Source organism: Chiloscyllium punctatum, chromosome 7 (genome assembly GCF_047496795.1).
Source record: "Chiloscyllium punctatum isolate Juve2018m chromosome 7, sChiPun1.3, whole genome shotgun sequence".
In the NCBI taxonomy this organism is placed as follows: domain Eukaryota; kingdom Metazoa; phylum Chordata; class Chondrichthyes; order Orectolobiformes; family Hemiscylliidae; genus Chiloscyllium; species Chiloscyllium punctatum.
The window spans coordinates 43780476-43794807 of record NC_092745.1 but is presented as its reverse complement, the minus strand read 5'-3'; the positions used below and the strand labels follow the sequence as shown (position 1 = coordinate 43794807).

The window sequence follows — 14332 nt, the reverse complement described above, 5'->3', positions numbered from 1 at the left end:
CAACCTTAAAAGTTTCTATTATGTCATTACCCACAGCCTTTTAAGGAAGAAGTTCCAGATTTCCATTACCATCTTACAGAAAAAAAAATCCATTTTACTTCTAAATTGTCTAGCTCTCTTTTTAACTTTTGAGATTGCACTCTTATGGATTCTCCCATTCAGAAGAAATAAGAACATATGCCATAAATTGTTCAATCTGAATGGTCAGAATATTCAAAACAGCAGACCAAGAAGATGCTTTGCAAACATAGTTGATGTTTCAGGACAATGAGATCTTACCAAACCCGTTAGGCAGTGCTCCACAGTGGTAGAGATTAATTAACAGTGGCTAAGATTGTGGATCAGTGGCTTCAATTAAAATTGGTAGGGGTCTGGAATGGTGGATCACTGGCAGGGTCGGGTGCACCATGGTGGAGGTGGAAGTTTATTCGTGGCTAAGGTTAGAGATCTCTCACTAGGATTGGGAGATTAGTGCCTGGGATTGGAGATGGAGCAATTTGGGCAGTTAGTTGCTAGAATTAATGATGTTGGTGGTTCAGAGCATCTGCCACTAGACTGGTCTCATTTAGCATATTGGCAGCGGAGGCGCTGACTTGGGGATGCAGGCATATGGTGCGGCTGTTGGGTGCACATGGGTGATGATGCACACGCTGTTGGTGGTGGTGGGAACTCTCTGGGTTGTGCTTCGGAGCCAACAGAGACCATCACCCTTTGACTCAGCAACTGCTTGGAAACTGATGGCATGTGAATAAACTGAAATGACAGTATGGTCAGGTGAAGAATGACCACCCCAATCACCTCCCCTCCTTGGTGAGCACATGAAACTTTCAAGTATAGCTCAGCAACCTTCTGAATGAATGTCCCAACTGTCTTTCTCATCGATTAAGTGAAAAGAGTTTGCCGTGTATTGGAACTCTTCCCCAAGGAAACAACGTATTACGGCAGGTGACGGTGTGTATTCCATAAGTTAAAAGGGAAGTATTTATGTCAAAGTAAACAGTACTGGTGGGGGTGGAAGATTGCAGGTTCTGGGTTCATGGTGTCCATGAGGTCAAGGGGATGCAAAAGGAGTTGCCCAAATACCAATCTTTAAAATATTGTATTATATTCTGCCTCATTGCTGACTTGCCTTGCCCACTCTAAAGTCTCCCTCCAAAAACACCTTCCTGTCCAATGACAAAACCAACCATCCCTTCCCACCCTCCTCAATCAGCACATCATCTCAGTCAGCTTTCCTGCTCCCCATCACCAACCAACCTCCCACACACTCAATCAGCCCTGCCACTATCCAACAATCCCCCCAACTCAGTCAGCTCCAGCACCCCCACCATCATCCAACTCTCACCTTCCCCCCCCCCCAGTCACCAACACTCCACTTCCGATCAACTTAACTTTGATTAGCTATCCTATTCCCCACCACCCCATCCTCCTCTTCAGTTGCTCCAACTACCCATTAACCCCTTTATTCAGATACCACACAGGTATGTCTCTCAAACAGCACACCAAGAGGTATACTCATCATATCATCGTTATAAATAACATGTGACCTGAGGTCTCAACTATATCTCACTCAGGAGCAGGAATCATGCTGCTCTATATAACTTAATGGGAAATGACATGTTGTGTGATGAAGCAGATTTATAATAAGTACAGTACTTTTGTGGTTTCTGTGGATTTAGGTTCTTGGAGTTCTAGATTGGATGTATAGCTTTGTTAACAATGGCTTTTGGGGCCATTGTTATGCCACAATATCCAAAAGTGAGAGGATACTAACCAGAGTTCATAGGGAATTATCCAGAGGAGTTACTGAGATAAGTTTCCAGATTGATTCTGTGATGGAAGCTATTTGAGAGAGAAGCACACATTAAGCTTCAAAGGATTGACAAGTCTTTCGATGAAGTAACATGCTAAGCAGAATTCCAAAGAGAAGGAATTTAATGAAATTATCTTAGAATAGGAAGTTATTATTAATTTCAGACTGAAGTGTTGGGATACAATTGGCGGAAAAGTGAAGTTAAATTATTGAAATTTTAAAATAGAGCTGCATCAGAGATACTACAGTGCTGGCAGGAAACTAAATCAGGATCATAATAAAGAAAGGGTTATGTGCAGTTTCAGCAGATGCATTAACATTTTGATCACTTCAAGCCCATTAAATTAAAACAGACTGAAAAATCTCTCTTCCTTAGAAATAGTCTGTGATTAGTCTTGCTGGAGTGCTGAAATGGATGTTCTTGAAATGGTATTAGTATCTGTAAGCTGTACCATGCTACTCTGTTTAAAAATCCTTGAATGTGTTGTAAACGAATAGAATTTTTCCACTTGTTTATCTTCACTTCTGTTAGTGAAGTTTTGATTGTTTCACAGTTAAAACAAAGACTGTTACATTGCATGCTTGTGTTTTAGAAAAGGATCACTTTGAAAAAGATTTTTAAAAATATGATCTATCTAGCCGGGTTCGAGTCAAGAATCTGACTTGAGAGATATAAACATCAACTGGGTATTCCCCCATAACAACTGGGGCCATGAGATCACTAGAATAGCTAGCTGTAATAAATGTCTGTTGGTTTCTTCAATACCGAAATATCCATAGCCAGTTTCGAATGAGGTAAAATAAGCATCACAGCATCAGGGAAAATACTGCTGGAGTCAAAAATCACAACATGGTTAGCTGTGGTGGCTATTTTGCATTAATTTTTGCAGTGGAAGATATTCGGATGTTCCATTAATACTAAAGAATATAGGGGAGGATTTAAGTACCATGACTAAAGTAGTAGTCTTAAACTAATTGTGCTGAAAGGCATATAAGTCAGCTGGCCCTGATGTCTTGCATCTTAGAATTCTAAAGGGTGTAGCTATAAAGATAGTGTGTGATGATGCTGATCCTTTAACATGGTTGTGTTGTCTTTGGTTTCTTTTTGCAAAAGGGTTGTATGATGCAGTTGCTGAAATGTCTGTATTTATCTACTTTAAAAAGCTTTCAGGTTTTAAAAAAAATATATATTTGTACAATGAAAAAGGACTGACCAGTTCTCCCAGCTCAGCTTTATTCTGGTTTGGTTTGGTTTTAGCGGTCTGGCTGTTCAGAACAAGCATTCTGTTTTTTGAGGCTGCTGGTCAAAGAAGCAGCTACATGGAAGAAGGTGTTCCATGCTGAATCTCTCTGCCATCTCTCTCTCCTGTCAGACCCTGTGTTTGATTTTACCTTTCTTGCCAAGGGTTGTTGATGGGGATTGTTGTAGGAATTTGGAACAGTGTCATTAGGTTGGGATAGTCTGTTGGGTTTTCGGATAGGTTAAGTTATTCTATGTTTTGTTCTTTTTTTTTTGCTTGTGTTTCATTGGGTAATCTTGCAAATAAATTCTGTTTTGTTTAAAACTTAAGTGATTGGGCCAGTGGCATCACTCCTGGAATATCCACTGTACACATGCTTAAAGCAACTAACAAAGTTAGGGTCTGGGCCACTTTCTTGAAATGTTTTGAGGAGGTCTGGCCTGGTCCATAACAAGTGGATGCATTGATTGTAATTTTCCAAAAAATTATTGGATTTGTGAGAAGTACTAGAGGTTTAGAAAACTGCATATGTGACATCCCTTTACAAAAAGGGAGGGAAGGAAACAGATAATTATAGGCCAATTAGCCTAACCTCGACTGTTTTAAGAAAAAATTGCATTATTATTTCAGTGATTTATGCTGTAATTAAAGTATAATACTGGTGTGTAAACCACATGGATTACTTTTCTATTATTTAGTGTGTTTTTATACTAAGTATGTGGACCTCTTGATCAACCAGAATATTTGATCAACTGGCATACACCTGGTCCCATAGGTGCCAGTACTAATTTTGCTGTAATTCCCATTTTCCAGCACTTGTTCCATAGTCTTTAATGCTTTGCCATTGCATGTCCATGCACTAAGTATTTCTCTCACTGGCCATTTCACCCCTGCCACCAAAGGAAATTTTTTCTTCCTGTCTATGCCCCTCTTAATTTTAGACATCTCAATCGCACCACCTCTGCTACGAGGCAAAAATCCACAGTCTATCCAATCTTTCTTCATAACTAAAATTCTTCAGTCCAAGTAAGATCTCCTCTGCATCCTCATTCAATCATATGCCTCCTATAATGTAGATTTCAGAACTGCACACAATACACTTGCTCTGGCATAACCAATGTGGTTGTGAGAATGACCTGCTGTTAACCATGCCATAGAACATAGAAAAATACAGCGCAGTACAGGCCCTTCGGCCCTCGATGTTGCACCGACCGAAGCCTACCTAACCTACACTAGCCCAATAACCTCCATATGCTTATCCAATGCCCGCTTGAATGACCATAAAGAGGGAGAGTCCACCACTGATACTGGCAGGGCATTCCATGAACTCTCAACCCGCTGAGTAAAGAATCTACCCCTAACATCTGTCCTATACCAACCTCCCCTTAATTTAAAGCTGTGTCCCCTAGTAACAGCTGACTCCATACGCGGAAAAAGGTTCTCACTGTCAACCCTATCTAAACCCCTAATCATCTTGTACACCTCTCTCAAATCTCCCCTAAACTTTCTTTTCTCAAATGAGAACAGCCTCAAGTGCCTCAGCCTTTCCTCATACGATCTTCCTACCATGCCAGGCAACATCCTGGTAAACCTCCTCTGCACCCGTTCCAGTGCCTCCACATCCTTCCTATAGTATGACGACCAAAACTGTACACAATACTCCAGATAAGGCCGCATCAGAGTCTTATACAACTGCAACATGACTTCAGGACTCCGGAACTCAATTCCTCTACCAATAAAGCCCAGTACACCATATGCCATCTTCACAGCACTATTTACCTGGGTGGCAACTTTCAAAGATCTGTGTACATGGACACCAAGACCCCTCTGCTCATCCACACTACCAAGTAGCCTACCATTAGCCCAGTAATCTATCTTCTTGTTACTCCTACCAAAGTGAATGACTTCACACTTTGAACTCCATTTGCCACCTTTCTGCCCAGCTCTGCAACTTATCTATATCCTGCTGTAACCTGCCACATCCTTCTTCGATGTCCACCACTCCACCGACTTTCGTATCATCCGCAAACTTGCTCACCCAGCCTTCAAGCCCCTCCTCCAGGTCATTTATAAAAATGACAAACAGCAATGGTCCCAAAACAGATCCTTGTGGAACACCGCTAGTAACTGCACTCCAAGATGAACCTTTACCATCAACTACTACCCTCTGTCTCCTTCCAGCCAGCCAATTCCTAATCCAAACCTCTAATGCACCCTCAATGCCATACCTCCGTAATTTTTGCAGTAGCCTACCATGGGGTACCTTATCGAATGTCTTGCTAAAATCCATATACACCACATCTACTGCTTTACCCTCGACAACTTCCTTGGTCACCTTCTCAAAGAACTCAATAAGGTTTGTCAGGCACGACCTGCCCTTCACAAAACCAGTGGCTTGCATGAAATAAGTTTTAGACCTTAAGAGTCAGACATATTGGACTCAAATCGTCAACTCTTTTCTCTCTCCACAGATTTTTACATTTTCACAAATTACACTTTTATATAAGCATCTTATACTTTAAACTTCGGAGAGGAAAATTCTCTTTTTATGCTTGACACATATTGCAGTCTCTGCAGAATTATAATCCTTAAAATAATCAGTTCACAGATGCTTCCACCTTTCACCGACTTCCATATCCAGTGTTGCTCCACTTAGTAATTTCAAATGACCTTATGTAAGTGCCTTCCTTAGCTTTCTTTGAAGTTTCTTAAAACCTGTTCCAATATGATTCTTACCACAGACCATTGCAGGATAAATTTCTTGCAATCATTGGATGGCTGAAAGATGCATCTCTTTGACTAAAGCCTGTCTCCCTTTGATATCTAGTTGATCTAAACTTCAAAAATGGCCTTTTGTTGTTTGCTAATGTAACAAAGTTGTTTTTGGTATTCTTTGTTCTGTGTGGAAATCTGTTCTGAAAAATGGTTTCATCTGTCCTCTACTCTATGGCATCATGAAACGCATTTAACTTTGCATGCAGGTAGATATACTAATTAGGTATTTCTGATAACTCCCTTTCATCTTGGAGGTAGTGGAAGATTATATTGTAACCTGATATCAACATCACCTTCCTGAGACTATAGGGGACTCTGGAGTTTACCTTTTAAATACTTTGCATCTTCTCAGTGAGCCAGTCACAGCCTTTTGTCTCTAATGGGTCAGACCATTCCTTTTATTAGGAGAAAGTGAGGACTACAGATGCTGGAGTATCAGAGTTGAAAGATGTGGTGCTGGAAAAACACAGCAGGCCAGGCAGCAACCGAGGAGCAGGAGAATCGACGTTTCGGGCATAAGCCCTTCTTCAGGAATGAGGCTGGTGTGCCAAGTGGGCTGAGATAAAAGGTAGGGGGGAGGGAATTTAGGGGAGGGGCGCTGGAAATACGATAGGTGGAAGGAGGTGGAGGTGAGGGTGAGGGTGATAGGCCAGAGAGGGGGTGGGGGAGGAAAGGTCGGGAAGAAGATTGCATGTCAAGAGGGCGGTGCTGAATCTGAGGGTTGGGACTGAGATAAGGTGGGGGAGGGGAAATGAGGAAGCTGGAGAAATCTACATTCATCCCATGTGGTTGGGTCCTAGGTGGAAGATGAGGCACTCTTCCTCCAGGTGTCATGTGGCCAGGGTCTGGCGATGAAGGAGGCCAAGGACCTGCATGTCATTGGCGGAGTGGGAGTGGGAGGGGGAGCTAAAGTGTTCAGCCACGAGGCGGTTGGGTTGGTTGGTGCGGGTGTCCCAGACGTGTTCCCTGAAACTTTCCGCAAGTCAGCGGCCTGTCTCCCCAATGTAGCGGAGACCACATCGGATGCAGTGGATACAGTAACTTATGTGTGTGCAGGTGAATTTGCGACGGATATAGAAGAATCCATTGGGGCCTTGGAGGGAGGAGGTGTGGGCGCAAGTTTGCACTTCTTGTGGTTGCAGGGGAAGGTGCTGGGAGTGGAGGTTGTGTTGGTGGCCGTGTGGACCTGACGAGGGAGACGCGGAGGGTGTGGTCTCTCCTGAATGCTGATGGGATGGAGAGGGAAATATATCCCTGGTGGTGGGGTCTGTCTGGAGGTGGCGGAAATGACGGAGGATGATACAATGTATCTGGAGGTTGGTGAGGTGCAAGGTGAGGACCAGTGGGGTTCTGTCCTGGTAACATTGGAGAGGTGGGGTTCAAGGGTGGAGGTGCGGGAAGTGGAGGAGAGCATCATCGACCATGTCGGAGGGGAATTTGCGGTCTTTGAAGAAGGAGGCCATTTGAGGTGTTCAGTAGTGGAATTGGTCCTCCTGAGGGCAGAGGTGGAGGAATTGGGAATATGGGATGGCGTTTTTACAGGGGCCGGGGGGAGGAGGTGTAATCTAGGTAGCTGTGGGAGTCGGTTGGTTTGTAGTAAATGTCTGTGTTGAGTCGGTCGCCTAAGATAGAAATGGAGAGGTCTAGGAAGGGGAGGGAGGAGTCTGAGATGGTCCAGATAAATTTGAGGTCGGGGTGGAAGGTGTTAGTAAAGTGGATGAACTGTTCAACCTCCTCGTGGGAGCACAAGGTAGCGCCAATACAATCATCGATGTAGCGGAGGAAAAGGTGGGGGGCACACCTCCGCCCTTGAACCCCACCCCTCCAATCGCCACCAGGACAGAACCCCATGGTCCTCACCTTTCACCTCACCAACCTCCGGATATATTGTATCATCCTCCGTCATTTCCGCCACCTCCAGACAGACCCCACCACTAGGGATATATTTCTCTCTCCACCCCTATCAGCACTCAGGAGAGACCACTCCCTCCGCGACTCCCTCATCAGGTCCACACCCCCCACCAACCCAACCTCCACTCCCAGCACCTTCTGCAACCGCAAGAAGTGCAAAACTTGCGCCCATACCTCTGCACCTTCACACAAATCATTTACTGTATCCGCTGCACCGGATGTGGTCTCCTCTGCATTGGAGAGACAGGTCGCCTACTTGCGGAACGTTTCAGGGAACACCTCTGGGACACCCGCACCAACCAACCCAACCGCCCCATGGCTGAACACTTTAGCTCCCCCTCCCACTCCGCCAATGACATGCAGGTCCTTGGCGTCCTCCATCGCCAGACCCTGGCCACACGACGCCTGGTGGAAGTGCGCCTCATCTTCCGCCTAGGAACCCTCCAACCATACGGGATGAATGTAGATTTCTCCAGCTTCCTCTTCCCCCCCCCCCCCAACTTATCTCAGTCCCAACCCTCGGATTCAGCACCGCCCTCTTGACCCGCAATCTTCCTGATCTCTCCGCCCCCACCCCCTCTTCGGCCTATCACCCTCACCCTCCTCTCCTTCCACCTATCGTATTCCCAGCACCCCTCCCCCAAATTCCCTCCTTCCTACCTTTTATCTTAGCCTGCTTGGCACACCAGCCTCATTCATGAAGAAGGGCTTATGCCCAAAAAGGCCAATTCTCCTGCTTCTCGGATGCTGCCTGGCCTGCTGTGTTTTTCCAGCACCACATTTTTCAACTCCATTCCTTTTATTGTCAGATGAACTGCAGAAAAGGTCATACGATCCCCTTTTTGTTTGTCCTAATTTATTTTTATTCATTAATGAGATGTGGCATTCCTGGCTGAGCTAGCATTTATTGCCCATCCCTTGAGAAGTTCAAGGAGCTGTCTCCTTGAACCAGTGCATGGAGTGAAAAAACGCCTACAATACTGTTAGGGAGCGAGTTCCAGGAATTTGACCCATTAGTACTAAAGTTACAGTGGCATTATATTTAAGGATGAGTGGCAGAGAATATGCAGATGGTGGTGATCCGATGTGTCTGCAGAACTGTATCAGAGGAATCATAACTGTTCTTCAGGAGTCCTGTTGTACTAAAGCATCGACTCTGTTCCTGTCTCCACAGATGCTGCCAGTATAATAACTTCATCGATATGAAATAAAACAAAATAATCTACTGAGTTTTCTCCATTTTCTGTTTTTGTTTCAGATTTTCTGCATCTGTAAGGATATTGCTATTATTTACTTATGTGGTAGTCCATTTCAATTTCTGGCTAGTGATAACACTCATATTTTGTAGTGGGAGAATTCAGTTATCGTAACGTCATTTAATGTCGTGGGAGAGTGACAATCTCTGTTATTAGAGATTGTCATTGCTTGGCACAAACGTTACTTGCCTCTTGTCAACCAAAGCCTAGATTTGTACAGGCCTTGCTACATGTGAATGTGGACAGCTTCAGTATCTGAGGAATTGTGGCGTTCTGGGTTGCTTCAAGTCCCACGTACTCCAGAGCAGTTTAATAATGACTCATTTCAGGTTGATTAGAAAATACCTAATTCCTGTAGAGTTGGGAAGCCTGAAATCCAACAACCCGAACCACCTTTGTTTGTTTTAGGTTATTTCTAAATGAGTGCTTCTTGGTAGCATTATTGACTGCTACTTCTGTCACTTTATTGAAGATTGAGAATAGACTGATGGGGCAGTAATTGGCTGATGTGCATTTATTCTGCTTTTTGTGTACAGGACATGCTTGGGCAATTTTCTGCAATTCTTGGTAGGTACCTGTGCTGCAAATGAACTGGAATAGTTTGGCTTGGTGTGTGGCAAGATGTGAAGCACAAAGTCTTTATTATTAATGCTGGAATGTTGTCAGGGCCCATAGCTTTTGCAGAATCCACTGCAGCCAGCCATTTTATGATATCACATGGTGGGAATCAAATTGGCTGAAGACTGACATCTGTGATGCTCAGGGCTTCTTGTGGCAGGTGAGATTAATCATTTACTTGGCACTTCTGGCTGGAAATTATTGCAAAAAGCTTCAGTCATCTTTTGTAAAAATATGAAGTTATGGAATGGAGTCAATGCTACAATTTTTCAAGAGACAATGCCTGACCTGAGTTTCTCCAGCACTTTCTACTCCTAGATATTTTTCCAGTTGAGTGGTAAAATGGGAATGGTTATTAGAGACTATATGATACTTTAATAGATGAAATTGGTGGTGTAACACCTTGTGCTGGGTAAGTGGATTTTCTAAGCTGCAGGCACTGTGTAATTAATGGGATGGTATAATGCCATGTAGATAGCTGAACCAAATTAGCCTTTCTATCTTTTGTATTAACACAAAATTATCTCAAAATGTAATTATGAGATAATGTAAAAATGAGATAATTGTATTATCTCAAAATTAACCTCTATAGTTCCTAACCAGATTTCTTGAATAACCAGTCCCAGACTTCTTGAACAAATAATTCCAGATGCCAGTTTATATCTTAAATGACTTAGTAACTTTAGCAATAAAAAATTAAATAAAATAATCTAATTGGTCTATACTATGAACTCAAAGCCTTTGTTTTCAGCCCATTCACATAGAAGACAAATAAAAGTTGCAGGATAAATGAAAGAAAATAAAAAAACTGACCCAGATTACTTAAGTGAGTTTTTCCACTGGCACAGACAATGATTTCTTGGTTGAATTCTCTGAAGATGTTGATGAGGGTCACCTTTACAGTTCACTCAGATAAGGGCAGTAATACTAACAACTTAGTTTTCTGTTTTCAGAGATTCAAAGAACTGCACATGGGAGGTTAGGCGGCGAGCTTTAATATCTTTATTCTGCAGCATCGACAGGGCAAACACTTCTCCGCTCCCTAACAGATTGACCACCTTCTCCACAAAGTTCGAGTTAGCATTCAGTTTTTGCCATCTGCTTGAGCATAACGTCTTTTCCAGACCTGGAACCAATCCCCAGATACTGACCTCATTAATAGCCAACTTCTGCTCTCTGTTTAAACATGTTGTTCTTCTCTGGTGACTGAGTGTCTGTAGAACCTTCTGATCAGGAACCAACCTGCAATTAATTTGCAGACCTAGCCTCATGAATAAACAAAAACTTGTTTGGTTTGTTCACCTTTTAACTTTTACCCACAGTCGAAAATTATCTTTAACTCACAGTTCTCAATCCAAACCAAAATTGATTTTTAAAAAAAAAGAAAAATCAACGAGAACTGTAACAATGGTCCCTCATTATCAATAGAACTAGAAAAATGTTTGGAGTGGAAGATGACAATAGCAACTGCTCCCTTGCAACTTACTCACTGAATCTTGTTTGTGGATGCATCTGTTTTGATACTTGCCACAGTTCAGAACTGTGAGATTCTTTAAATAACTGACTGATATTGTACTTTATAGTACTGATAATCAGTCTTTCCATCTGATACACTTGAAAACAACACATAGCTGTCTTCCATACTATAACAATCTGTTGAAGTTTAATTCTTGTTTAATTATTTCTTTTCCTTTTGGTTTAGGTACAGCAGAAGTTATGTCGTGGAAGGGGAACCATATGCTGGTTATGACAGACACAATGCTGAAGTATCTGCTTTTCATCTGGATAGGTACTGTACACATGTTTTTAGAAAAATAGTACTAGATTGAAAATTGTTTTCAGATTTTGCTAAAATCAAAAATCTTTTCGTTTCACTCTATTTGTGGAAAACTAAATTGCAGTCAGGCTAGTTAGCACTTTGTGTTTTCATTGTCGAACTCTCATTTCCCTCATGTTGCAATTATCTGATTTAAATATTGGGACAGCAGTGGCATAGTGGTAAAGTCACTGAACTCGTAATCCAGAAACACAGGCAAATGCTCTGTGGGCATGTGTTAGGACGGAATTTTAAATCAGTTAATGAATCTAGAACATAGAACATTACAGTGTAGTACATGGTCTTTGGCAGTCCATGTTGTACCAATCTGTGGAACCAATTTGAAGCATATCTATCTTACACTATTCTATTTTCATCCATATGTTTATTTCATGACCAGTTAAATGCCCTTAAAGTTGGTGAGTATGCAACTGTTGTAGGCAGTGCATTTCACATTTTTTGAGTAAAAAAATTACCTCTGACATCTGTCCTATATCTGTCACCCCTCAATTTAAAGTTATGTTCCCTCGTGCTAGCCGTCTCCATCCGAGGAAAAATGCTCTTACTGTCCATTTATTTAACTCTCTGATTATCTTATATGTCTCAATTAAGTCACCTCAGCCTTTTCTCATAAGACCTACCCTCCATGCCACATCCTAGTAAATCTTCTCCGAATCCTTTCCAAAGCTGCTATTTCTTTCCTATAATGCGGTGACCAGAACTGTATGCAATACTCCAACTGCAGCTGCACCAGAATTTTGTAGAGCTGCAGCATGACCTCCTGGTTTCGAAACTCAATTCTTCTACTAATAAAAGCGAACACACTGTATACCTTCTTAACAACCATATCAACCTGAGTGGTAATTTTCAGGAATCCATGCACATGAACACTGAGATCACTCTGCTCAAATACTCTACCAAGAATCTTACCATTAGCCCAGTACTCTTTATTCCTATTGCTCCTTCCAAAGTGAATCACCTCACACTTTTTCCACATTAAACTCCACTTACCACTTCTCAGCCCAGCTCTGCAGCTTATCTATGCCTCTCTGTAACCTGCAGCATACTTCAGCACTGTCCACAACTGCACTGACCGTAGTGTCATCCACAAATTTACTAACCCATCCTTCTATGCCCTCATATAGATCATTTATAAAAATGACAAACAGCAGTGGCCCCAAAACATTTCCTTGTGGTACACTGCTAGTAACTGAACTCCAGGATGAACATTTCCCATCAAATGTCACCTTTCAGCTAGCCAACTACTGATCCAAACTGCTAAATCACCCTCAATCCCATGCCTCCTGTATTTTGTGCTATAGCCTACTGTGGGAATCTTGTCAAATGTCTTACTGAAGTCCGTACACACCACATCAACCGCTTTACCCTCATCCACCTGTTTGGTCACCATCTCAAGAAACTCAATAAGCTTTGTGAGGCACGACCTACCCTTCACAAAACCGTGTTGACTTTCCCTAATCAATTTATTCCTGTCTAGATAATTATAAATCCTATCTCTTATAACTTTGTCCAACACTTTACCCACAACCAAAGTAAGGTTCACTAATCTTTAATTACCATAGTTGTCTCTACTCCCCTTCTTGAACAAGGGGACAATACTTGCTATCCTCCAGTCTTCTGGCACTATTCCTGTAGGCAATGAAAACTATTAAAATTAATCTAATAGTGAACATGGAGCCATTACCAATTGTTGTGAAACACCATCAGATTCACTTATGTCATCTAGGTAAGGGTATCTCATTGTTACCTAGTCTGGCTTCTACATGACTACAGACCTACAGCAATGCCAGGAACAGCATGAGGCATACCTAAAATTGAGGTGTACAGCACAGGACTGATTACATTCCAAAAAGTGGCAGCAACATTCAGTTGAGAGAACTAAATGTTCCCAAGACCAATGTATCAAAACTAAGCTCTGCAATTTTTTCACATCTAGTTGTTAAAGCTGTTGGACAACAGCTTTAACATTCCTATCCCCAGTGATGAAAGAACTGATCAACTCAATGCAAAAGATGAGGCTTAAGCATTTGCAATCATCTTCAGCCAAAGTGCTGAGTGAATGATCCATCTGTTCCCCTTGTTGAGGTCCACAATATTACAGATCCCGCTGTACCAGCAGCTAATTAAATTCTCACTACATGTTACTGAGAAATAGTGAAAGGCACTGTATACAGCAACGGTTATGGGCCCTGACCAAAGTTTTATTGTACTAAGGACTTGTGCTTAAGGACTTATTGCACCCCTAACTGACCTGTTCTCACGCAGGGAACGTGCAGGTATTTTCATGTCAATTGAAAGACAAGCAAGCTAATCGTAGAATCCTTACAGTGCTGAAAGAGACCCATTGAGTCTACACCAACCTTCTGAAGAGCGTCCCACCCACCCTATCCCTGTCACCCCACATTTAGCACAGCTAGCCCACCTAGCCTCCACCACCCTGGATACTAAGTGACAATTTTAGCACAGCCAAGCTACCTAACATGCACATCTTTGGACTGTGGGTGAAAACTGAAGCTCCCGGAGGAAACCCACACAGACGCAGGGAGAACGTGCAGACTTCGTACCTGAGGCCTTCGTGCTAACTACTGAGCCTCCATGGACTGGCCAGTGGCAACATGGGCATTTACCATGCACAGCAAGTTGAAGGTAAAGTCCAGGAAATTTATTCACAGATTCACTGTCAGAGGAGGTTTCCAGGGATAATGATGCAACAAAGAGCCATACCAGATACATATGAGTTCATCCCTGACGCATAATACGCAAAAGTTTCGAAGTTTAAGGATTTCATAAGATGAGACCGAGATTATGCACAGTAAACTGGGAAAATCTATTCAAGGATAAAACAATTGAACATCAGTGGAGAGTTTTTAAAGAAACATTT

General features: G+C 42.5%; 1 protein-coding gene across 4 annotated transcripts in view; it reads left to right on the top strand.

The window, feature by feature from the left end:
• Window positions 1-14332, top strand: part of fam20b (FAM20B glycosaminoglycan xylosylkinase) — a 162279-nt gene that overhangs the window by 59518 nt on the left and 88429 nt on the right. For all 4 annotated transcript variants that reach the window (XM_072573452.1, XM_072573451.1, XM_072573450.1 and 1 more), the window contains one exon: window positions 11317-11403. In XM_072573452.1, coding sequence (XP_072429553.1) covers window positions 11317-11403 — 87 coding nt within the window. The remainder of the gene's footprint in view (window positions 1-11316; window positions 11404-14332) is intronic.